Raw genomic sequence first — 25,228 nt, 5'->3', positions numbered from 1 at the left:
GTCGGCTGAGGCATAGTCCGTGGGCCAATCTGGAGCTGCAATATCACCAGATCTGGAGACATCCGACCACCAATGGGAAGACGCCACATCACGGACATGCCCAGTAAGGTGATTTCTGGACTTGGACTCCAGAGCGTTCGATCGCCGCTGCCTATCGCTGGTTACCATAGACTTGGCTGGAGAGCCATCAGTAACCAGACTAACAGAACGAGCCTGAGCAAGATGCTGGGACCGGTGTCTATGCTTAGCAGCACCCGCAGCAGCCAAAGCTGAAAAGAAGAGCGCAGAGGCAGATAAGGCTTGGGTTCTATCCTGTGCAGCGGGAGAATCCCAACGCCTAACAGATGGTGGCCTCTGTCCTTTTATTAAGCAAAATTATGATTAAGAATACATATGTACTTCCACATCCCCGACCTGTACAGTCAGAAATGGGGGCTAATTGATTTTCTAAACTTGATATTACAGGGGCTTTTAATTTGATATGCATCTGGAACAGTGATGAGTGATAAACAGCTTTTTTTAACGTCTGAGGGTCTATTTGAAAATCTTCTCTCATGCCTTTTGGGTTATTCAATGTGCCAGCAGTATTTCAATTTTTTTTTAATTATATATGTTATGATTGCATTGGAAGGTTTATTGTGGAACACCTAATTCTATTCTATTTTTTTCTTGCCCGATCTGGATTAGTAAAATATACATGTCTGCTTTGTATTAAGAGTTGCGAGAGAATTCTGTGCTTGTTAAATTAGAGTAATATACTTTTTCTACTCAAGAAATATAATTCTTGGGGTTTATTGTATTGGCTGAAGGGTTTAGGATGGATCCTGAGAAGGTGCAGGCCATAATTGATTGGATTCAACCTTGAGACCTTAAGGGTACCGTCTCACAGTGGCACTTTGGTCGCTACGACGGCACGATCCGTGACATTCCAGCGTCGCTTGATTATCGCTCCAGCGTCGTAGACTGCGGTCACACTTTGCAATGCACGGCGCTGGAGCGATAATTTCATGACGTATTTGCGATGTAGAAGCCGTTGGTTACTGTGCGCACATCGCATACAATATCGTGCACACCTTTGTCACACGATGCAATCATGCCGCCACAGCGGGACAATTGACGACGAAAGAAAGTTTCAAACAATCTGCTATGACGTACGATTCTCAGCGGGGTCCCTGATCGCAGTAGCGTGTCAGACACAGCGATATCGTATGAATATCGCTGGAACGTCACGGATCGTGCCGTCGTAGCGACCAAAGTGCCACTGTGAGACAGTACCCTAAAGCATTGCAACGTTTTCTAGGATTTGACAATTGCTATAGAAAATGTACTAGGGGTCAAACCTCTACTGATCTCACATATAAAGTGGCGGATCTTAAGATTTCATCACCGGATACTGTTGGGGTTTTTAAAAAAATTGAGAGTGTTCATGTCCGCTCCAGTTTTAATCGAACCTGATCTCCAGGAACCATTCATTGTGGAGGTGAATGCTTTGGTGTAGAGAACGTATTATCTCAAGGTTCTAAAACTTTAATTTGCAGCCATGTACATTTTATTTCTAGGAAATTGAGTCCGGTCGTTGGCCCCTTCTGCTACTTCAGGGACCAAATTATTTGTACCTGTGTACCTAAGATTGCGTCTTTTACAAGAGTTTAATGATTTCATCTTGAGTGGTGACCCTTGGTAACAGCTACGTGAAAAGCCATTGCTAGGTTTTCTTGATAGCCATCAATGTATACTGACATGAGAAATTTCGTTTCTGCCTGTGAAGTATGTGCATGCGCTAACGTCTGTCATAACCGGCAGGCCGTGGAACTGGCTCCATTGTCAAATCGAGAAAAACTGTGGAAATATTTGCATTTGTCTGATGGGAGAACTGTTATTTTGGTGGTGGTTGACTGATTCAGCAAAAAAGGCTACAGTAATTTTGTTCCTTTATCGGGGTTAGCGAATGCTGAATCACTTTCTAGGTTGTTCAACAGTCATATTGTGAGATTGCGTGGAATTCCTCTTAACATTGTGTCTGATAGAGGGAGGGGTGGCATTTTGTCTCCAAATTATGGAAAGCTTTAGTAAGAAATTGGGGATTGACTTGTCATTTTCCTCTGCTTACCACCCTAAAAAAAAAATGGTCAGACAGAAAGGACAAATCAATTATTGGAAGAAATTTTAAAGTGTTATGTTGCGGCTCAGCAGAAGGACTGCTCCTCATTTTTACCTTTAGCTGAATTTGCCTTTAAAACAGTTGGGTTAATGAGTCTACTGGAACCTTACCTTTTTTGTAATTATGGTTTTCATCCCCATTTTGGTGAATTTTCTAGGATGAGTTCTCCGTGTTTTGGTGTGGAGGTGTACAGAAATTGAGGATATTTGGAGGGAGGTTCAAAATAATATCGGGGTGGCTCGGCTTTGACAAGAAAGTAAAGCCATAGGAAATGTTCGGGAGGTCCTATCTTCAAAGTAGGTGATAAAGTTTGGATGTTATCTAAAAATATTAAGCTGAGAATACCATCAGCAAAGTTGGGTCCTAAATTTATTGGCCCTGATGAGATTCTGGAGGTAGTCAATCCAGTTTCCTGTAGATTAAAACTTCTTCTGTCTCTTTGCATTCCGAATTGTTTTCCACAGATCCCTGTTAAAAGAGTTTGTCCCTTGGGTATTGTCTCCCTCGTCTTTGCCTCCTCCAGATTCTGTCAATGAAGGCTTGAATCATGAGGTGCAGAGGATCGTGGATTCTCGGACGTTCCGAATTTCCATCAAATATCTTGTTCATTGGAGGAGATGTGGACCCGAGGAGAGATCCAGGTTCCCGCTCGTTCTGTAAAGGCCGACCACTTGGTCGGGGCCTTCCATCTTAGGTTTCCTGGGACATCTGGGAGTCTAGTGGCCCCTCTACAACCCTTGGCAAAAATTATGGAATCACCGGCCTTGGAGGATCTTCATTCAGTTGTTTAATTTTGTAGAAAAAAAGGAGATCACAGACATGGCACAAAACTAAAGTAATTTCAAATGACAACTTTCTGGCTTTAATAAACACTAAAAGAAATCAAGAACAAAAAATGTTGTAGTCAGTAATGGTTACTTTTTTAGAACAAGCAGAGGGAAAAAATTATGGAATCACCCTCTAAATTTTCATTCCCAAAACTAACACCTGCATCAAATTAGATCTGCTCGTTATTCTGCATCTATAAAGGTGTGATCACACCTTGGAGTGCTGTTGCACCAAGTGGACTGACATGAATCATGGCTCCAATACCAGAGATGTCAGTTGAAACAAAGGAGAGGATTATCAACCTCTTAAAAGAGGGTAAATCATCACGCAATGTTGCAAAAGGTGTTGGTTGTTCACAGTCAGCTGTGTCTAAAATCTGGACCAAATACAAACAACATGGGAAGGTTATTAAAGGCAAACATACTGGTAGACCAAGGAAGACATCAAAGCGTCAAGACCTGAAACTTAAAGCAATATGTCTCCAAAACAGGAAATTCACAACAAAACAAATGAGGAGCGAATGGGAGGAAACTGGAGTCAACGTCTGTGACTGAACTATAAGAAACCCCCTAAAGGAAATGGGATTCACATACAGAAAAGCTAAATGATAGCCATCATTAACACCTAAACAGGAAAAACACGAGGTTACAATGGGCTAAGGAAAAGCAATTGTGGACTGTGGATGACTGGATGAGTCATATTCAGTGATGAATCGCAAATCTGCATTGGGCGAGGTGATGATGCTGGAACTTTTGTTTGGTGCCGTTCCAATGAGATTTATAAAGATGACTGCCTGAAGAGAACATACAAATTTCCACAGTCATTGATGATATGGGGCTGCATCTCAGGTAAAGGCACTGGGGAGATGGCTGTCATTACATCTTCAATAAATGCACAAGTTTATGTTGATATTTTGGACCCATCAATTGAAAGGATGTTTGGGGATGATGAAATCCTTTTTCAAGATCATAATGCATCCTGCCTGCCATAGAGCAAAAACTGTTAAAAAATTCCTTGATAAAAGACACATAAGGTCAATGTCCTGGCCTGCAAATAGGTCCGGACCTCAATCCAATTGAAAATATTTGCTGGAAGTTGAAGAAAATGGTCCATGACAAGGCTCCAACCTGCAAAGTTGATCTAGCAACAGCAATCAGAGAAAGTTGGAGCCAGATTGATGAAGAGTACTGTTTGACACTCATTAAGTCCATGCCTCAGAGACTGCAAACTATTATAAAAGCCAGAGGTGGTGCAACAAAATACTAGTAATGTGTTGGAGTATTTTTTTGCTTTTCATGATTCCATAATTTTTTTTCCTCAGAATTGAGTGATTCCATAATTTTTTTCCCTCTGCTTGTTCTAAAAATTTAACCATTACTGTCTACAAAATTTTTTGTTGTTGATTTCTTTTAGTGTTTATTAAAGCCAAAAAGTGGCCATTTGAAATGACTGTAGTTTTGTGCCATGTCTGTAATCTCCTTTTTTTCTAAAAAATTAAACAACTGAATGAACATCCTCCAAGGTCGGTGATTCCATTTTTGCCAGGGGTTGTACAAAAAAGGGTATTGTCATGATTGCACCATTCACTCTGTCCCGGACGCAGTAAGTGACAGCCCAGCCACCCTATAGGGTCAGGGTATTCCTGAGTTGTCAGTATTGTGAGTGACAGTCCAAACGCCAATCAAGGCAGGGGCATGCTTGTTTTCTTTCAGGTGTCTACCATTATGGTTGAATATCTGGATATTTAGATGGTTGACAGTAACTAACCTTAGCTCGGTGGTATGTGTCTGTGTTTTTCAGGGCTTTGTTTCTGTTCTTTGGCTGCCTGACCTTTGTCCTTGCCTTTGACCATTTATTTGTTCCTAGCCCATTTGTCTCACAATCTTCCTGGAATTCTGACCTCGGACTGTTACCTGACTAAGCCATTCTCTTACCCCAATAATTTATGATGAGCTCTCTTGGTATCTGACCCCGGACCTTTTAACTACCCTGTCTCACAACTTGTCCATGTGTAATGACTCATCATCACATTTGTGGCTCACCGTCATAAGTATTGTATGTTTTATATATGTTACATATGTTGTAATGAAAACAGAAGAGATGGCAGGATTAGAGATGATCGTAGATGTGACTTCTCCATCTGTCTGTGACTTTTACACTATTTGTTTCAGGGTGAAGATCTGACCCATATTAATACTACAGACACATATGTGAGGGGCGATGAGCTGTGTAAAGAGGAGATTCCTACCTATGACTACACAGGTGAGTAGTAACCACTAAATGCAAAGAAGTCACAGAATCTTTTCATTACTATTCTTACTTCATCGCTAGCTGGCACTGCTTTATCAGTGGTGTTGTCTGGTAATATTGCAAGTAAAGGTCACCATTCTGTTGCTAGACCACTGCATGCTCCTCCACCCCAAACTGTCCCCATTAGTTTGAACATTTACTGGAGTCATTCATTGTTGAATCTATGAGACCAGACCATAAAATTCCTCCTTATTAGTAGAGTTACATTTAATAATTTTTAATCTTGACCAAATGTGAATTTCTGTACAATAACAGAAGAGTCCCCCATTAATTTTACTTTTCAGTTTCTATAAAACAAGAGGGGATTATAGAGAGAGAAAGGGGAAGCGCAGGCTTCTGAGTGTAGTAGTTATTAACTACATGAAAAAACTTACACCTATTGCATATGTCTAAGCTGTGCTTGGTCTATGGCTCTAATGACTTCATATCATAAATTTAATGGTGTTATTGATCCTAAGGAATGCAAATTACTGCACAATCTCTTCTGAAACAGGGAGCACTAGTACTTTTTCTACCTTTCTAGTCAGGACTTCTATGAGCTCCAATGGTCCTTTATAAATGAGTGTAACTCTGGTTTAGTGCACCATGTTGAAAAGTTCTCTCTAAATGTCTAATATTTCTTAAAGAAACTCATCTGACATAAAATACTGCTCCCTACGACAGTTTGGATTGCTGAGAGCTACCAAGTCACAGACTATAATTACCCAGAGATGTCAGGTTTTTGTCTACAGTAGTTATTGCACAAAATCCTCTCATTTAAAAGGGAACCTGTCACCCCCAAAATCAAAGATGAGCTAAGCCCACCATCATCCGGGGCTTATCTACAGCATTCTGGAATGCTGTAGATAAGCCCCCGATGTATCCTGAAAGATGAGGAAAAGAGGTTAGATTATACTCACCCAGGGGCGGTCCCGCTGCGGTCCGGTCCGATGGGTGTCGCGGTCTGGGGCCTCCCATCTTCTTATGATGACGTCCTCTTCTTGTAGTGACGCTGCGGCTCTGGCGCAGGCGTACTTTGTCTGCCCTGTTGAGGGCAGAGCAAATTACTGCAGTGCGCAGGAGCCGGGAAAGGTCAGAGAGGCCCGGCGCCTGCGCACTGCAGTATTTTGCTCTGTCCTCAACAGGACAGACAAAGTACGCCTGCGCCGAAGCCGCGGCGTGAAGACAAGAAGAGGACGTCATCGTAAGAAGATGGGAGGTCTCGGACCTGGACCGCGAGGCCCATCATACCAGGACCGCCCCTGGGTGAGTATAATCTAACCTCTTTTTCTCATCTTTCAGGATACATCGGGGGCTTATCTACAGCATTACAGAATGCTGTAGATAAGCCCCTGATGCTGGTGGGCTTAGCTCACCTTCGATTTTTGGGGGTGACAGGTTCCCTTTAATCACTTTCTAACTTTCCAGTTTTATTCCTAACCAGGCCCCATATTTCAGATACGACATGTCACTTTATGTAGTAATAATTTTAAAATTCTTAACCTGATACAAGTGATTCTGAGATTGTTGGGTTTTTTTCTGTGACACATTGTAATTTACGTTAGTGGTAATTTTAGGTTAATATGTTTTGAATTTATTTATGGAAAAATTGGAAATTTGGTAATTTTTTTTGTAAGAATTAGAAATTTTAAACGTTGAATTTGCACACCATCAAAACAAATATTTAGACTACATACAATATTTAATAAACAGCATTTATTGTGTTTCTACTGTACGTTGACAGCATTTCTCAAATATCATTTTATTGTTTTTAGGTCTTTAACCCTTTAATCCCATGTGATGTACTATCCCGTCAAGGTGACCTGGGACTTAAATCCCAGTGACGGGATAGTACGTCATACTGTTTAATGCTACATCGCAACTTAAGTTGCGGTGATCACATTAAATTTTCGGCGCCATCGTACCTGGAGGAAGATGGCGTTAGCATCCCAGGGCTTGGCTCTGCCCCCCAGGCCTCTCGATCGCTGTGATTGGCTGTTCAATTCTGAACAGCCAATCAGAGCGTTTCTCATTGTTTCAGCCAATCGGAGCGGCTGAAACAATGAGGTCCCAGGCTAGGATCGAGTACCGATGTACTCGACCCTAGGGCCAGTGCCTGGCAACGCCAGGCACCAACAAAGCCCCCCCAGATTGGCGCTATTGCCGATCGTATTGATCGCGCCAATCGCAGGGCACAGCAGCGGTATTACCGCGCTGTGCCCTGCTGTACCGGCCTGGATCGTGCCCTGCTGGAATAGCACTGATCGCAGGCCGATCGCAGGCCAGAGACTAGTGCAGGGCCTGCAGGAGCTGATTGGCGCGATCGATGCTATCGACGATCACGCCAATCACAGAGCACAGCGGCGGTCACGTTGTGACCTCTGTGTGCCCTGCTGGTGACCTGGCTGTGACATGCCTAGGATCGGAGGGATCCTAGGCAGTTGCCATGGTCACCAGGGCCTGCAGGGATTGGTGGGATTGATGTTATAATTTGATCCCACCAATGATAGCTCACAGCAGCGGTGTAACCGCTCTGTGACCTGTCTGTCACCTGCAGGTGACCTGTCTGACCGTTCTGCAGGGGTCCCCACTGTAGCTGAGGACTCCTGCAAAGCGGTCACACAGCCAGATCTACTCTTGCTGGGCCTTGTGGTGCTACAGAAGCCTGTAACACCACAATCCCTGCATCAGTGCATTACAAAAAAAAGAAAGAAAGAAGACCTAAGAAAGAAGAGCGACTACAAACGTGTTATCAGCCCCTACCCGATCTCTCTTCACCCCCCCTTTCCCCCCTCTTTTTTACCCCCTCCCCCCTCTTTTTTTACCCCCTCCCCCCCTTTTTTACCCCCTCCATCCCTCTTTGCGCCACCTCCATGCGCACGTTTAGCAGCCGCCGAGCGTTGATTGGTGACGCAGTTCACCGATCAACACTTGTGCTCGCTTTTTTTCATCAGCCTTCTTTGCCCAATTCCGCACACCCATCCTGCAGCCGCCAAACTTTGATAAGTGATGCAGTTCACTTAATCAGAGCTTGTGCCTGCCGTTTTCCTTTTTTTTTCACCACGCCTGTGCGCACACCCAACAGCCGCCGAACTTTGATAAGTGACGCGGTTCATTTTTGGACCAAAACCCGGGTTCATCATATTCTAACTGGTCTTCTGTAGACGCAGTTGTAATGATGCAGTTTTGGGGCCTGGACCTCCACATTGGGATCCTGAAGAAGCCTGAACTTCGGCAATATTGGAGTGTTGATATTTTACATAACACTCCAGTGTTCCGAATGGTCATGACCCGAACGCGTTTTGAGGCAATCCATAAGTTCCTGCATTACAACGATAATGCACGGTGTCCCGCACAAGATGACCTCAACTTTGACCGTCTGTTTAAAGTTCAGCCGGTCACCGAACACTTCAACAAAAAGTTTGCTGAAGTGTACGTGCCTCAAAGCGACATCTGCGTGGATGAGTCCTTAATTCATTTTAAGGGGCTGCTCAATTTCTGTCAATACCTGCCCAGCAAAAGGGCCAGGTACGGAATCAAACTCTACAAGCTGTGTGAGAGTACCTCAGGGTACACCTACAGCTTTAGAGTGTATGAAGAGAAGGACACCAGGATTGAACCGCCTGAGTGTCCTTTTATCCTGGGAGTGAGTGGGAAAATTGTGTGGGATTTGGTGCACCCACTGCTGGATAAAGGTTATCACCTCTATACCGATAACTTTTACACCAGCATCCCACTCTACAAATCTCTCTCTCTCTGCGTGAGGTACCGCAGCCTGTGGTACTGTCTGCAAAAATCAGAGAGGCCTCCCGAAGATGCTACTTGGGCAGACTCTCAGAAAAGGTGAGAGCAAAGCCCAATGTAGCAACCACCTGCTGGTGGTCAAGTACAAGGACAAAAGGGATGTCCTTCTGTTGACCACCATACACGGTGATGGCAGCGCCCTCAGCACTGTAAGGGGTACCTCCTACAGAGGTCAGCAAACCGACCTGTATACTGGGGTACAACAAAAACATGGGGGGCATTGATCTCTGATCAACTCCTCCAACCGTACAGTGCTTTGAGAAAGGCCAGGGTGTAGTACAAAAAGCTGTCCGTGCACATTGTACAAATGGCAATGCTCAACGCTTTCCTGCTGTCACGATGTGCACACAACAACGATACATCGTACCTTCATTTCCAGGAGGTAGTGGTAAAGGCCCTGATGTTTGGCACGAGGGAAGGAGCGGGCCCCAGTACTTCTGGAACTGAAGGTGCACGTATCTTACCAGGTCAGCATTTTCCAGGGGTGGTCCCGCCAACTGGAAAAAAAGGTAAGACGCAAAAAAGGTGCCAAGTGTGCTACAAAAGAGGAATACGCAAGGACACCATCTATCAATGCGACACCTGCCACGAAAAACCTGGCCTGTGTATGAAGGATTGCTTTAAATTGTACCACACCTCCATGCACTACTAATTTAACGGAAACAGATTTATTCCAAAGTAGGCACATCTACGTAAGTTTTTTGGGGGTCTACTTTCCAAAATGTTGTCACTTGTGGGTTTTTTTCCTGTTTAGGCACATCAGGGGCTCTGCAAACGGAACATGACGCCCGCAGACAATTACATCAAAGTCTGCATTCCAAAATGTCAGTACTTCCCTTTCGAGCCCCAACGTGTGCCCAAACAGTTTTTTCCCACATATGGGGTACCAGCGTACTCAGGACAAATTGGACAACAACTTTTGCGGTCCAATTTCTCCTGTTACCCTTGGAAAATTAAAAAAATAGGGACTAAAAGATCATTTTTGTGGGCAAAAAATAGGACTTTTTATTTTCACACCCGGGCGTTATAGACTTTAGTGAAAAACTTGGGGGTTCAAAGTTCTCACCACACATCTAGACAAGTTCCTTAGAGGGTCTAGTTTCCAAATTGGGGTCACTTGTGGGGGGTTTCCACTGTTTAGATACATCAAGGGCTCATCAAACGTAACATGGCGTCCAATAGCAATTCCAGCCAATTTTAGGTTGAAAAAATCAAATGGCGCTCCTTCCCTTCCGAGCCCTGCCATGCCCCCAAACAGTGGTTAATAATGTGGTTTTGATCAGCTTGAGGGGTACAGTTTTTAGAATGGTGTCACTTTTGGGTATTTTTTGCTATGTAGACCCCTAAATGTGACTTCAAATGTGAGGTGGTCCCTAAAAAAATGGTTTTGTAAATTTTGTTGTAAAAATGAGAAATTGCTGCTCAACTTTTAACCCTTATAACTCCCTAACAAAAAAATTTTTTGTTTCCAAAATTGTTCTGATGTAAAGTAGACTTGTGGGAAATGTTACTTATTACTTATTAGCTGACTGCGCCTGTGTGGCCGCCCTGCCTGTGAATCCCAGCCGTGCAATGTGAATAAATCGGAAAACAGAAGACTGTTGATGCAGGCCCAATTTTTTAAATTTTACAAGGAGAAATAGAAAAAAAAACAGACACCGCAATATATTCTCCAACTTCTCCTAAATCAGACAGTATTATACTGTTTGGGCACATGGCAGGGCTCCGTAGGAAAGGAATGCCATTTGGCTGTGAGAATATCGATTTTGCAGGAATAGTTTCAGGCACCATTTGTAGATCCAAACAAGTTTTAGCCATATCAATGATTAGAACCCCCGTCAGTAGTGAAGTCATACCTTCTGATGACAAGGAGTGATCACCAAGAAAAGTGATCACCCCCTACACTGGGCATCTACAAGCGCTATCTCTGGGTGTTCACTCCTCGGCAATAGAAGGTATGACGTCACTACTGATGAGGGTTATAATCACTGATAGCACCTTATGACTGTTTTTCTTTATTTTGATGGATCTCTTCCTTTTTTGGTCACAAATTTGTGGCTAAAACTTGTTTTGTAATTATTTGAGAAGTGCCATTTTGAATGACCTTTTTTCGACTTTTGTGATTAAAGGGAATCTGTCACCCCTTTTTTTTCGATTTGAGGTAAGAATATGGTTCAATTGTGCATGAGCTCTGCATTATAGCAGTACCTTTCATATCCCCCAGTTCCCCACCTTTACTGAGAAAATACCTTTGTAATCTCTCCTTTTTCCTATGTAAATTACCCTGGTCTGGTCCAATGGGCGGAGCCTATTCACCGTTTCTCCCCACCTCCTCCCTTGCTCTACGCAATAATTTTTCTTCTTTCCTGCGTTGGTGTTGTTTGCCTGCGCCTGCACATTGAAGTGGCCTCTCGCGCGTGCGCAGTATGTTTTGCCCAACAGTGGGCAAAGCATAAAAATCATTATTGCGCATGTGCCATTTTACATTACGTTCTGTACCCCGGAAGTCTTACCATGCAAGGGGGCATAGAACGTAATGAAAAATGCAGGCGCATGCGCAATAGTGATTTTATGCTTTGACTACAGTTGGGCAAAGCATACTGCGCAGGCGCTAGAGGCCAATTCAATGCGCACACGCTGAAACTGTACGGAATCTGTGCTATTCACAGATCTCGTTATGTCGAGAATGCCAAGGAGCGGGGGGAGAGATGGCGAATAGGCCCCGCCCATCGGACCGGAGTGGGGTAATTTACATAGGAAAACGGAGAGATTACAAAGGTATTTTCTCAGCAAAGGTGGGGAATCGGGGGATATGAAAGGTACTGCTGTAATGCAGAGCTCATGCACAATTGAACCATATTTTTATCTCAAATCGAAAAAAAGGGGTGACAGACTCCCTTTAACAATTTTCAGATCACCTAACATGTCAGGATGGCAGGAAAAGCAGTAGAAGACTACATAACATAGACTCATTTTCCCTCAGTGAATTCATCTTTAGCGGTAGTGACTATTTTGACTCCACAGATATTCTCTGCAAACTAGCACACAGTGGATGTTGGAGATTGACAATTGCAAATATGCCATTTTTGCATTCAATAAGTGGTGCCCAACTAGTGCTTCTGGGGACACGCATACTGTAAATCTTTAAGTGGGTTCTTCCCATTACTGCAATGCTAAACATGTGGACGCTAACAGTTTTTTGTCACACTGTAAGACTCAGGATCAAGGGGCACATTTGGCTTTGGGAATGCAGATTTTGCTGGATTGATTTATTTATGGAAGCCATGTTGCTTTTCAAGGTTTACTGTTAGATTTTTTAAATGTTTTTGTTTTAGTAAATAATTTAATTTTCCTTCATAACTTACCATATCTTTGGGTATTTTAGAAATGTTATAAAAATGAAATTCATCATCATAATTCATTCAAAAATAATCTTTGTTCTTGGCAGATGACTATACCGGGAGATCAGAGGAACAATTGAAATCTTCAAATTTTAAATTAGATGACCTTGATATAAATCAAGATATGACTAATGTATATGCCACTATTCCAGATATAGCCTCATCGTTTTCCAGCAAAGATCTAATATCTGATCCTTTTAACCAAGTCCCATCTTCTGATTCATCACAGACTATTAAGAGAAATAAAAGTCACAAAAGAGGCATTAAAAATCTAACTGTTCTTACAGCAAACAAGCAGTTTTCGAGTTTAGAATATGAAAAAAGTTTTTCCCTCAAAACGCCATTTGTTACACATTCAAAAATTCACATAGAGAATTTTAGCAAGAAATTAGAGCATGTTAGCCAAAAAATAGTTCACACAGGGAAGAAGTCATATTCATGTTCAGAATGTGGGAAATGGTTTGCAAGTAAGACATATCTTGTTACACATCAGAGAAGTCACACAGGGGAGAAGCCATTTTCATGTTCAGAATGTGAGAGATGTTTTTCAGAGAAATCAAATCTTCATAGACATCAGAGAACTCACACAGGGGAAAAGCCATTTTCATGTTCAGAATGTGGGAAATGTTTTACAACTAAGCCAAATCTTGTTGCGCATCAGAGAAGTCACACTGGGGATAAGCCGTTTTCATGTTCAGAATGTGGTAAATGTTTCACAAGTAAGCCAATTCTTGTTACGCATCAGAGAAGTCACACAGGGGAGAAGCCATTTTCATGTTCAGAATGTGGGAGATGTTTTTTAGAGAAATCAAATCTTTTAATACATCAGAGAACTCACACAGGGGAGAAGCCATTTTCATGTTCAGAATGTGGTAAATGTTTTGCAAGTAAGTCAAATCTTGTTGAGCATCAGAGAATTCACACAGGGGAGAAGCCATTTTCATGTTCAGAATGTGGTAAATGTTTTGCAAGTAAGTCAAATCTTGTTACACATCAGAAAAGTCACACAGGGGAGAATCCATTTTCATGTTCAGAATGTGAGAAATGTTTTGCAAGTAAGTCAAATCTTGCTACACATCAGAAAAGTCACACAGGGGAGAATCCATTTTCATGTTCAGAATGTGAGAAATGTTTTGCAAATAAATCACATTTTGTTATGCATCAGAGAAGTCACACAGGGGAGAAGCCATATTCATGTTCAGAATGTGGGAAATGTTTTACATATAAATCACATTTTATTATACATCAGAGATTTCACACAGGGGAGGTGCCATTTTCATGTTCAGAATGTGGGAAATGTTTTGCAATAAAATCACGATTTGTTGCACATCAGCGATTTCACACAGGGGAAAAGCCATTTTCATGTTCAGAGTGTAAGAAATGTTTTTCAGATAAATCATATCTTGTTTCCCATCAGAGAACTCACACAGGGGAGAAGCCCTTTTCATGTTCAAAATGTGGAAAATGTTTTACAGATAAATCAAATCTCGTTAGACATCAGAGAAGTCACACAGGGGAGAAGCCATATTCATGTTCAGAATGTGAGAAATGTTTTGCCAACAAAAGGAGTCTTTCTAAGCATCAAATATCTCACATAGAGATAAGTCATATTTAGAAGGTGGGACACATTTTACTGAAAAATCACATTTTGTTAACCATAAAAGAAAAGTCACACAAGGTGAAATCATATATTTTTGACAAACTATGCAAGAAAACAGATAACAGAGAGTTAGTTAAAATAGTGACAAATAGGTAAATGAGAAAGCAAGTGAGAACTTACATTTGAATTAAAACATATGCAGTTCCCAACAAACATCTATTATCTAATAAGCAAATGAAATGCAATATTGCATGTTCATTGAATATTTCTCAGTTATATATTTATATATTCACTAATTGGATAAGCGTATTTCTACACCTGCACACGTTGCAGATTTGCCTGTGAAATTTTCTGTGCAGATTCTGCATCTCTTGGCAGAAAACGCAGGTAAAAATCCGCGTGGATTTGGTGCGGATTTTCATCCGGATTTGTATGCGTTTTTGTAGGCTAACTAAAGATCTATTTGAACAACAAAAAAAAGGAATTGTGATGTAATTTCTTGTCCAACCTCTTAATTTACATACACCATTGAAGAATACTGTTAACACACAGATAGATAGATGATAGATATTGGATAGATAATAGATAGATATTAGATAGATCGATAAATATATCTAATATCTATCTATCCATAGATGTATCTATCTATTCCTCGTGTTTTTTTCTGCAGCATGTGCACACCAAATGTCAGTTTCCCATTGACTAACATTGCTTGTGCACTACACTGCAGATTTGATGCAATTCTGCACATCCAAAAACGCTGCGGTGTGCACATAGCCTAAAACCTCCCCAAAATGCCCAGCATTTCTTCCTCCCTCTTCTTCCTAACTCCCAAATTCCGCAATCTGCCATTCATCAATCTCTTTCAATTCACAATCAGCGTCTGTCAACAAACATCTTTCACTTTTCTGTACTGCGATAATATACATGTTTATATTGTAAATTACTATTTGCATATATGATCCATTCCTTCTTTGTTGGAACGTCTGTGTGTGATCCATTCCTATTAAAATATAATGTCTCCTTCTCTTTGTCTCCATTATCTCAATTTGTAACTCTGGGGTAAAGGTACCTTCACACTGAACAACTTAACAACGATAACGATAGCGATCCGTGACGTTGCAGCGTCCTGGATAGCGATATCGTTGTGTTTGACACGCAGCAGCGATCTGGATCCTGCTGTGATATCGCTGGTCGGAGCTAGAAGTCCAGAACTTTATTTGGTCGTCAGATCGGCGTGTATCGTTGTATTTGACAACAAAAGCAACGATGCCAGCAATGTTTTACAATGGTAACCAGGGTAAATATCGAGTTACTAAGCGCAGGGCCGTGCTTAGTAACCCGATATTTACCCTGGTTACCATTGTAAAAGTAAAAAAAAAAAAACAGTACATACTTACCTTCTGATGTCTGTCACGTCCCCCAGCGTCCGCGCTGCTGCTCAGAGCTTCCTGCACTGAATGTGTCAGTGCCGGCCGTAAAGCAAAGCACAGCGGTGACGTCACCGCTCTGCTTTAGGGCCGGCGCTTACACAGTGCAGGGAAGCGGACGCCAGGGGACGCGACAGACACCGGAATGTAAGTATGTAGTGTTTGGTTTTTTTTACATTTACACTGGTAACCAGGGTAAACATCGGGTTACTATGCACGGCCCTGCGGTTAGTAACCCGATGTTTACCCTGGTTACCCGGGGACTTCGGCATCGTTGGTCGCTGGAGAGCTGTCTGTGTGACAGCTCTCCAGCGACCACACAACGACGAAACAGCGACGCTGCAGCGATCGGCATTGTTGTCTATATCGCTGCAGCGTCGCTTAATGTGACGGTACCTTTAGATGATATATTCAGAGACCCCTGTATGGAAATATTAGGGCTACAGCAACATCACATATTTTATACAGAGGTATAGCGCTATCTCCATAGTTTATACAAGAACATATAGATCAGACAAGGTCCTCATATTTAGGCAGCTTTTATTATTCTCAAACGCTCTTTATATGAACAAGATCTGAGTCTCATTACACCTCGTAGAGAAGCTCATCTTGTACTAACACACTGGAGGCCAGGCACGGAGTATCCAGCCAGAGGGCCAGGATTCTCTAATTTTTGGCTCTAGCTTTTCTTTTAGAATAAATCACTTTATCATGCAGTCCTGTAGTAATGACTTTATCACGTTTTGTAGGAGGGTTCGTCTGAATCCATCCAAACGTTAAAAATTTATGTGCCACAAACAATAAATGTCCTACCGAAGTTTTACTGTGTATGTCCAGTGTCAGTTCTTCTACTTTCCATAATAAAAAAAAACCACATGGAGTCTCTAGCCAAACCTGCTGGTTATGATTTTACAATGTGTAAAATGACTTTACTCCATATAATCCTGTTCTGTGCATCAAAATTGTGTTGGACCTGGATATATTGATAAAAACATCTATGAGGGAGGTAAAATTCCACCAGAAGTCAGAGGCTGTCCACACACTCTGATCTCACACTAAATGTTATCAGGGGTCTGCCTCTTACTAGAAGCCAGGAGGAGACTGTAACAGAGTGCCCCCCCCCAGCCTGTATACATGGAACATACTGTAATCAGGCTTACATTAGCATTCCTTGTCCTGTATCTGGTGGGGGCATGCTTGTCTTTGTTCCTCTCTGCAGGGGGTGTCTCCAATACACAAACCTGTAGACAGACTGCAGACAGAGTTTCAGGAACATTCTTAGGGTACCGTCACACAGTGCCGTTTTCATCACTACGACGGCACGATTCGTGACGTTCTAGCGATATCGTTACGATATCGTTGTGTCTGACACGCTACTGCGATCAGACATCACGCTGAGAATCGTACGTCGTAGCAGATCGTTTGGAACTTTCTTTCGTCGCTTGATCACCCGCTGACATCGCTGGATCGTTGTGTGTGACACCGATCCAGCGATGTGTTCGCTTGTAACCAGGGTAAACATCGGGTAACTAAGCGCAGGGCCGCGCTTAGTAACCCGATGTTTACCCTGGTTACCAGCGTAAACGTAAAAAAAACAAACAGTACATACTTACATTCCGGTGTCTGTCCTCCGGCGTCTCAGCTTCTCTGCACTGTGAGCGCCTGCCGGCCGGAAAGCGAGCACAGCGGTGACGTCACCGCTGTGCTTTCCGGCTATGGTGCTTAGACAGTGCAGAGAAGCAGAACGCCGGGGGACAGACAGCGGAATGTAAGTATGTACTGTTTGTTTTTTTTACGTTTACGCTGGTTAACAGGGTAAACATCGGGTTACTAAGCGCAGCCCTGCGCTTAGTAACCCGATGTTTACCCTGGTTACCCAGGGACTTCGGCATCGCTCCAGCGCCGTGATTGCAAAGTGTGACCGCAGTCTACGACGCTGGAGCGATAATCATACGACGCTGCGACGTCACGGATCGTGCCGTCGTAGCGATGAAAATGGCACTGTGTGACGTACCCTTAGTCTTTGAAGCTATGTTTAAGTGGGTGGGTGTTAGGGTACTGTCACACTAAACGATTTACCAACGATCACGACCAGCGATACGACCTGGCCGTGATCCTTGGTAAGTGGTTGTGTGGTCGCTGGGGAGCTGTCACACAGACAGCTCTCCAGCGACCAACAATGCCGAAGTCCTCGGGTAACCAGGGTAAACATCGGGTTACTAAGCGCAGGGCCGCGCTTAGTAACCCGATGTTTACCGTGGTTACCAGCGTAAAAGTAAAAAAAAAAAAACAGTACATACTCACATTCCGGTGTCTGTCCCCCGGCGTTCTGCTTCTCTGCACTGTGTCTGCCAGCCGGAAAGCACAGCGGTGACGTCACCGCTGTGCTCGCTTTCCGGCCGGCCGGCGCTCACAGTGCAGAGAAGCAGAACGCCGGGGGACAGACACCGGAATGTAAGTATGTACTGTTTGTTTTTTTTTACTTTTACGCTGGTAACCACGGTAAACATCGGGTTACTAAGCGCGGCCCTGCGCTTAGTAACCCGATGTTTACCCTGGTTACAAGCGAACACATCGCTGGATCGCTGTCACACACAACGATCCAGCGATGACAGCGGGAGATCCAGCGACGAAAGAAAGTTCCAAACGATCTGCTACGACGTACGATTCTCAGCGGGGTCCCTGATCGCTGCTGCGTGTCAGACACAGCGATATCGTATGGATATCGCTGGAACGTCACGGATCGTACCGTCGTAGCGATCAAAGTGCCAATGTGTGACAGTACCCTTAGTATCTCTGCTCAACAAGGGGCTGATCCCCAGAGTGGTAGGACAATAAGCCACATGTTCAGTTAGTTGATGCTGTGTGCTTTGAAGGACAAGGATGTGCAGCTGCAGCTGGATCCTGGTATCATGTATGGAGATTTGAGATCATTTTGCCACATGGAACTGTGATGTCTCATCACCCTACTGGATTTAAGGACTGAATCTAAAGACTGTTGTGTGGTGACTTTGAAGGGCTGGGATCTTATGCAGAGGTGAGATCCCTGTAAGGCTACGTTCACATTTGCGGCCAGCGCCGCAGCGTCGGGCGCCGCAGCGGCGCCGCATGCGTCATGCGCCCCTATATTTAACATGGGGACGCATGGACATGCAGCGCACTTGCGTTTTGCGCCGCATGCGTCGCTGCGGCGCCCGCGTCGGGGCGCAGAGGACGCAGCAAGTTGCATTTTTGCTGCGTCCAAATTCAATGAAAAAAACGACGCATGCGGCGCAAAACGCAGCGTTGTGCATGCGTTTTGCTGCGTTTTTGTTTGCGTTGTGCGCTGCGGCGCCGACGCTGCGGCGCACAACGCAAATGTGAACGTAGCCTGACCGTGTGTATTGTTAGAAGCTGCCAGGTGGGACAGTGTTGTGTCCCTCATCTGCTGGATCCATTGAATTCACCAAAGGAGTATTTCAGTTTTTCCTGGTGTCGGGTGGCGCCCCTGGATCTACTCCCTCTCTGTGTACTCATTTGTTTGGACTTGTTGTGGACTAATTACGGATGCTGCAGAATTAATTTGTGTTATCCCAATTCCCTGCTCCAATAAATCTTGTTGGGTTGTTAATCCGCCTGGTGTCTCTTCCTTCTCTGTTGTATACCCCAATCACAGACACCATGTCCCTGATCTGTGAATAGAATAGAGAACCGCCACTGAATAGCAGATACGGTCATGATTAGAGACAGCGCTATGGATATCAGTTCTATAGCTTATGATGGTTTGTTCAGGAGAATACTTTTATGTGCCTGGAATACCCTTTTAAGTGTTTGCTTTTGCTGCAAGGTAGTAGAGTCAAAGGTTAGGAAGTGCCAGTCATCCATGATCCTTAGCCCTTTGTAACATTTCTAATTTTAGTCTCCGGTGACCTCTGCTCCAAGTCAGATCTGTGAAATACACATTTATATGGTGAAGACGATTAAGTGGGAGCCAAATAGGTGAATTATGTTCTATGTGCAGTGACTGGGGGATTATCAGCATTTTTCAGGTTCAGCTTTCTCACTACAGATGAACATTATTTCTTCCATGTAATGATTCATTGTTTTATCTTTTATAACAACTTTTGTAGGTTCAAGTCCTCAAAGTGTAATGGGAATCTACTGACCTCATTCCTTAGATATCTATATTGTTGTACGCACTCGGTGTGAGCACTAAACATCAGTGAAGGATGTTCTAACGCAAGGGTGGGGCATCTTTTTTCTGCCAAGGGCCAGTTGTATATTTATACCATCCTTCGGGGGTTGGACAAATTGCCCGCTAACTTTGCCCACAAAGTAAGTTTTGATACTAGTACTGGTGTCAGGACGTGATCTTTCATTGCTTGCACACCAGCCTTCAGTAGTGAACATTGCGTGCTCCCAGAGCAAGAAGAAATGAATGCACTGCCGGATAGCAAAATGCAGCTGCTGGCCCGTTAGGACCGTGGTCCTCAGGAATCTGCCCGGGGGGCAGATAAAAGGTCATTGCGGGCTGGAGATTCCCCCCCCCCCCCTGTTCTAATGGATCAACTGGTAATAGAGCTGACTTATGCCAGTGCGCTGTCAGCTCTGAAAGCTTTCCAAACCAATTTATTTGGTGCCCCATTATGGCAGCTCTGAGTTCTGTTTGGCGCCGCTTACGTCCTGAGCGCCCTCATCGGGCACAGACTGCTGAACATTGCTTCTCTTCTGAAGCAGTGTTCATGAGTCAGTCTGCGGCATGCTGTGTGCGGGCGCTCAGTAGAGCTCAGAGTTACGATGACCGATGGCACTCTCTTGTGGTAACTTAGACAGCAGCAGAGCTAATGACCGCACTGATGAGCACTTCAGGTTAGCAAGACACCAGAACGCAGTGCAGCTGCAGTGTCAGTGCATGCTGGAGGAGATTCATTCCTAAACAGCAGGGGTGAGCTGGGACGGAGGTAGAGGGCCATATACCCTCCTGGGATGATCTCCCAGCAGCTCTGCAAGACAAGAAGACTGGCTGCTTTCTTCAGGTGGGCAAGCACTTAGCCTTAATTCTTTGTATTTGTGCCTGCCCAGCTTCATCACAGCTAGCAGCTATGGCCCTGCACTTCCATCTTGCTTCTGGAGAGGAGCTTCACAGTGGCATGTGGGTCATACAGGAGACAAGTTGGGGGAAGGTAAACCCCCCTAATATGTGTACATACAAGTGCTTCTCACTAAATCCACAATCATAGGGATGACTGCTGACTTGACAGATGTCCAGAAGGCAGTCATTGACACACTCAACATGGAGAGTAAGCCACAAAAGTTCATTGCTAAAGAAGCTGGCTGTATCCAAGCATATTAATGGAAAGTTGAGTGGAAGAAAAACGTGTGGTAGAAAAAGGTGTACAGGCAACTGGGATAACCGCAGCCTTGAAAGGATTGTTAAGAAAAGGTCATTCAAAAATTTTGGGGAGATGCACAAGGAGTGGACTGCTGCTGGAGTCATTGCTTCAAGAACCATAACATACAGATGTATCCAAGACATGGGCTACAAGTGTCGCATTCCTTTTGTCAAACCACTCACAACTAAAGTTGAGTGAATTTGCTCGGGTCCCTGCTTATTCGGTAAGCTATAGTGCTTGCTGAATAAGCTGTAGAGTGAACCCGGCTTTCTGGATTGGTTTGGCGCCGCAGCTGCATGTGTCGTGGCTGTGTGACAATCATGGCACATGCATGGAGAGCCTAACACACAGACTAGCCGGGTTTAGTACCACTCAACGTTTTATCCACATGCATGTCACTTGACAAACGGTAAGGTTATAAATATTAAAATTAGGACCATACCGATTACAGTCACCGTGAACTGGTAGGATGGCTTTTGCATTTTTTTTTAAATCAAAATTATGTTAACTAAGTATCCTATATTGTGTTCGTGTATTTTTGCTGTTTTTTTACTGCAGAGTATTTGATTATTATGTTTCTGTCTTTGGTTTTTATTGTGTAAATGTACTATTAGGCTACATTCACACGTTCAGTATTTGGTCAGTATTTTACATCAGTATTTATAAGACAAAATCGGGAGTGGAACAATTAGAGGAAAAGTATAACTGAAACACGTCACCACTTCTGTATTTTACACCCACTCCTGGTTTTGGCTTACAAATACTGAGGTAAGAAACTCGCCAAATACTCAACGTGTGCATGCGTCGTTAGGATTCGGCTGTTTTCATACTCTCTGAGCTCCTTATATTACTGGCCCATATGCTAATTGCATAGTAACAATAACAGGTCACCCACTTTCTCTTCTGCTTCTCTCATTATTTAAATGGATTAACTGAGAAGAGAAAGAGGTTGGCGTGATTTTAACTAGGCAAACTGTATATAGTATGGTGATATGACGAGCGCAAAGGGTGTGAAAGCAGCTGAATCCTAATAGTATTGTTAAACTAAATCAGAATATATTTTTTGAGGGATTTTGCTGTTTGTTTTACTAAGGTAGTGTGCAAAAGGATCTCACTATATAACTTTTGTAGTGTTCAGCTTTTGTCAACATAACTTGCAGTTTGATGAATTAGGCAAATCTATGACAATAACATGAAATTTCTAATTCACAGAGTTTTTATTCTGACATTGTGTTCTGTTAACGTATTTCTGTACTTAGCTTGGTTTTGCTCCTATAGCTATGTAGTACGCACTGCTCTGGTACTGTTGCTAGGTAGTAGGCTTGGTTCTGTTCCTGTATCTGTTCAGTAAGCATGGCTGTTTCCATTCTTCTATAACCTTTAAATAGATAAACAAAATATAATAGCCCCCCTAAAAAGACTTATAAAAATATAACCTACACAGAAAATTAGGAGTAAAGTATATATATATATATATATATATATATATATATATATATATATATATATATATATATATATTCAATAGACTTTATTATTAGGTACATACAACACTTATAAGAAGCAAAATGAACATAAACCCTGCTTTAACTAAATAAGCAAAAACAAATGTGCATTTAAATTACATGGGGTTTTATTGTGGGATCGTTTTTATGCTATTTCTAGTCAAAATAGTGTTACTAATAACCCTATTTTATTTAAATGCACTTTTGCTTTTTACTTACTGTATATACTCGAGTATAAGCCAAGAATTTCAGCCCATTTTTTTAGGCAGAAATTGCCCCCCTCAGCTCATACTTGAGTTATACCCAGGGGTCGGCAGGGGAGGTGGAGCAGCAGCTGTGTAATCATACTCACCTGCTCCTGGCGCGGTCCCTGGTTCCCCGGCGCCTGCAGCTTCTTGTAGTGAGCAGTCACATGGTACCGCTCATTACAGTAATGAATATGGACCCCACTCCACTCCCATAGGGGTGGAGCTGCATATTCACTACTGTAATGAGCAGTACCATGTGACCGCTCAATACAGAAAGAAGCTGCCGGGGAACCAGGGACGTGCAGGGACCGCGCCGGGAGCAGGAGAGTATAACACAGTGCGCGATATTCACCTGCTCCCCACTCCACCGCCGCCTGCCGCCGCTGCGTCTTCCCCGTCCTCTACACTGACACTCAGGTCAGAGGGCGCAATGACGCAATTAGTGTGCGCGCTGCCCTCTGCCTGAACAGTCAGTGCAGAGGACAGGGAAGACGCAGCGGCAGCTGGTGGAGGTGGAGTGAAGAGCAGGTGAATATCGCGCACTGTGTTATACACACCTGCTCCCGGCACGGTCCCTGCATGTCCCTGGTTCCCCGGCATCTTCTTCCGGCAATGGTGGAACGGGGAGCAGGTGAATATTGCAAGTGCCGGGGGCCTGAGCAACGAGAGGGGAGTATGTGATTTTTATTTTTTTTATCGGAGCAACAGCATATGGGGCAAATATCTACATGGAGCATCTTATGGGGCCATAATCAATGTTTGTGCAGCATTATATGGGGCAAATGTCTACATGGAGCATCTTATGGGGCATAATCAATGTTTGCAGCTTGATATGGGGCAAATGTCTACATGGAGCATCTTATGGGGCATAATCAATGTTTGTGCAGCATTATATGGGGCAAATGTCTACATGGAGCATCTTATGGGGCATAATCAATGTTTGCAGCTTTAACCCCTTCCCGACCTGTGACACAGCGTATGCGTCATGAAAGTCGGTGCCAATCCGACCTGTGACGCATATGCTGTGTCACAGAATGATTGCGTCCCTGCAGATCGGGTGAAAAGGTTAACTCCAATTTCACCCGATCTGCAGGGACAGGGGGAGTGGTACTTCAGCCAAGGGGGGGGGGTGGCTTTGCCCCCACGTGGCTACGATCGCTCTGACTGGCTGTTGAAAGTGCAACAGCCAATCAGAGCAATTTGTAATATTTCACCTAAAAAACGTGAAATATTACAATCCAGCCATGGCCGATGCTGCAATATCATCGGCCATGGCTGCAAACCTGATCTGCCACCGATCGCCTCCCCAGTCCTCCGTTCTGCGGTCCGGTCCCCTCTGTCCTCCTGTCCGCTCCCCCCGTCCTCCTGTCCGCTCCCTCCTTGCTCCATTCCACCCACCCTGTGCTCCGATCCACCCCCCCGTACTCCGATTCCCCCCCCCCTCATACTTACAGAGCTTCCCGGTGTCCGTCCGTCTCCTCCCTGGGCGCCGCCATCTTCCAAAATGGCGGGCGCATGCGCAGTGCGCCCGCCAAATCTGCCGGCCGGCAGATTCGTTCCATGTACATTTTGATCACTGTGGTAAGCTATCACAGTGATCAAAATAAAAAAAAATTATAAATGAACCCCCCCCTTTATCACCCCCATAGGTAGGGACAACAATAAAATAAAGAAAATATATATATATATATTTTTTTCCCCCACTAGGTTTAGAACTAGGGTTAGGGTTAGGGTTAGGGTATTCTGGTCCTCTGGATTTTTCCACAGCGCATTTGATAAATCCGCAGTGCAAAACCGCTGTGGATTTATCGCAGATTTACCATGGTTTTTCTGCGGATTTCACTGCGGTTTTACAACTGCGGTTTTCTATTGGAGCAGGTGTAAAACCGCTGCGGAATCCGCAGAAAAAGTGACATGCTGCGGAATGTAAACCGCTGCGTTTCCGCGCAGTTTTTTCTGCAGCATGTGCACAGCGTTTTTTGTTTCCCATAGGTTTACATTGAACTATAAATTCAAGGGAAACTGCTGTGGACCCGCAGCTGCGGAAACGCTGCGGATCCGCAGCATTTTCCGCAGTGTGTGCACATAGCCTTAGAATTAGGCTATGTGCACACGGTGCGGATTTGGCTGCGGATCCGCAGCGGATTGGCTGCTGCAGATCCGCAGCAGTTTTCCAACAGGTTTACAGTTCCATGTAATCCTATGGAAAACCAAATCCGCTGTGCCCATGGTGCGGAAACTACCGCGCGGAAATGCTGCGTTGTATTTTCCGCAGCATGTCACTTCTTTGTGCAGATTCCGCAGCGTTTTACACCTGTTCCTCAATAGGAATCCGCATGAGAAATCCGCACAAAAACCACTGGAAATCCGTGGTAAATCCGCAGGTAAAATTCAGTGCCTTTTACCTGCGGATTTTTCAAAAATGGTGCGGAAAAATCTCACGAATCCACAACGTGGGCACATAGCCTTAGGGTTAGGGTTGGAATTAGGGCTAGGGTTGGAAATAGGTTTAAGATTAGGCTTGTGGTTAGGGTTATGGGTGTGTTGGGGTTAGGGTTGGGATTAGGGTTAGAGTTGGGATTAGGGTTAG

General features: G+C 43.9%; 1 protein-coding gene across 2 annotated transcripts in view; it reads left to right on the top strand.

Moving 5' to 3' along the window:
• The window catches only part of LOC143767520 (uncharacterized), a 40,338-nt gene extending 25,024 nt beyond the window's left edge, over nucleotides 1-15,314 (top strand). For both annotated transcript variants that reach the window (XM_077255925.1, XM_077255924.1), the window contains exons 6-7: nucleotides 5,161-5,251; nucleotides 12,531-15,314. In XM_077255925.1, the coding sequence (XP_077112040.1) occupies nucleotides 5,161-5,251; nucleotides 12,531-14,098 (1,659 nt within the window). In that variant the 3' untranslated portion in view covers nucleotides 14,099-15,314. The remainder of the gene's footprint in view (nucleotides 1-5,160; nucleotides 5,252-12,530) is intronic.
• The last annotated feature ends 9,914 nt before the right edge of the window (nucleotides 15,315-25,228 follow it).

The sequence above is a fragment of the Ranitomeya variabilis genome, chromosome 4, assembly GCF_051348905.1.
Source record: "Ranitomeya variabilis isolate aRanVar5 chromosome 4, aRanVar5.hap1, whole genome shotgun sequence".
Classification (NCBI taxonomy): Eukaryota; Metazoa; Chordata; class Amphibia; order Anura; family Dendrobatidae; genus Ranitomeya; species Ranitomeya variabilis.
Note: the sequence above shows the minus strand (reverse complement) of the source record. Positions and strands in the feature narration are given on the sequence as shown.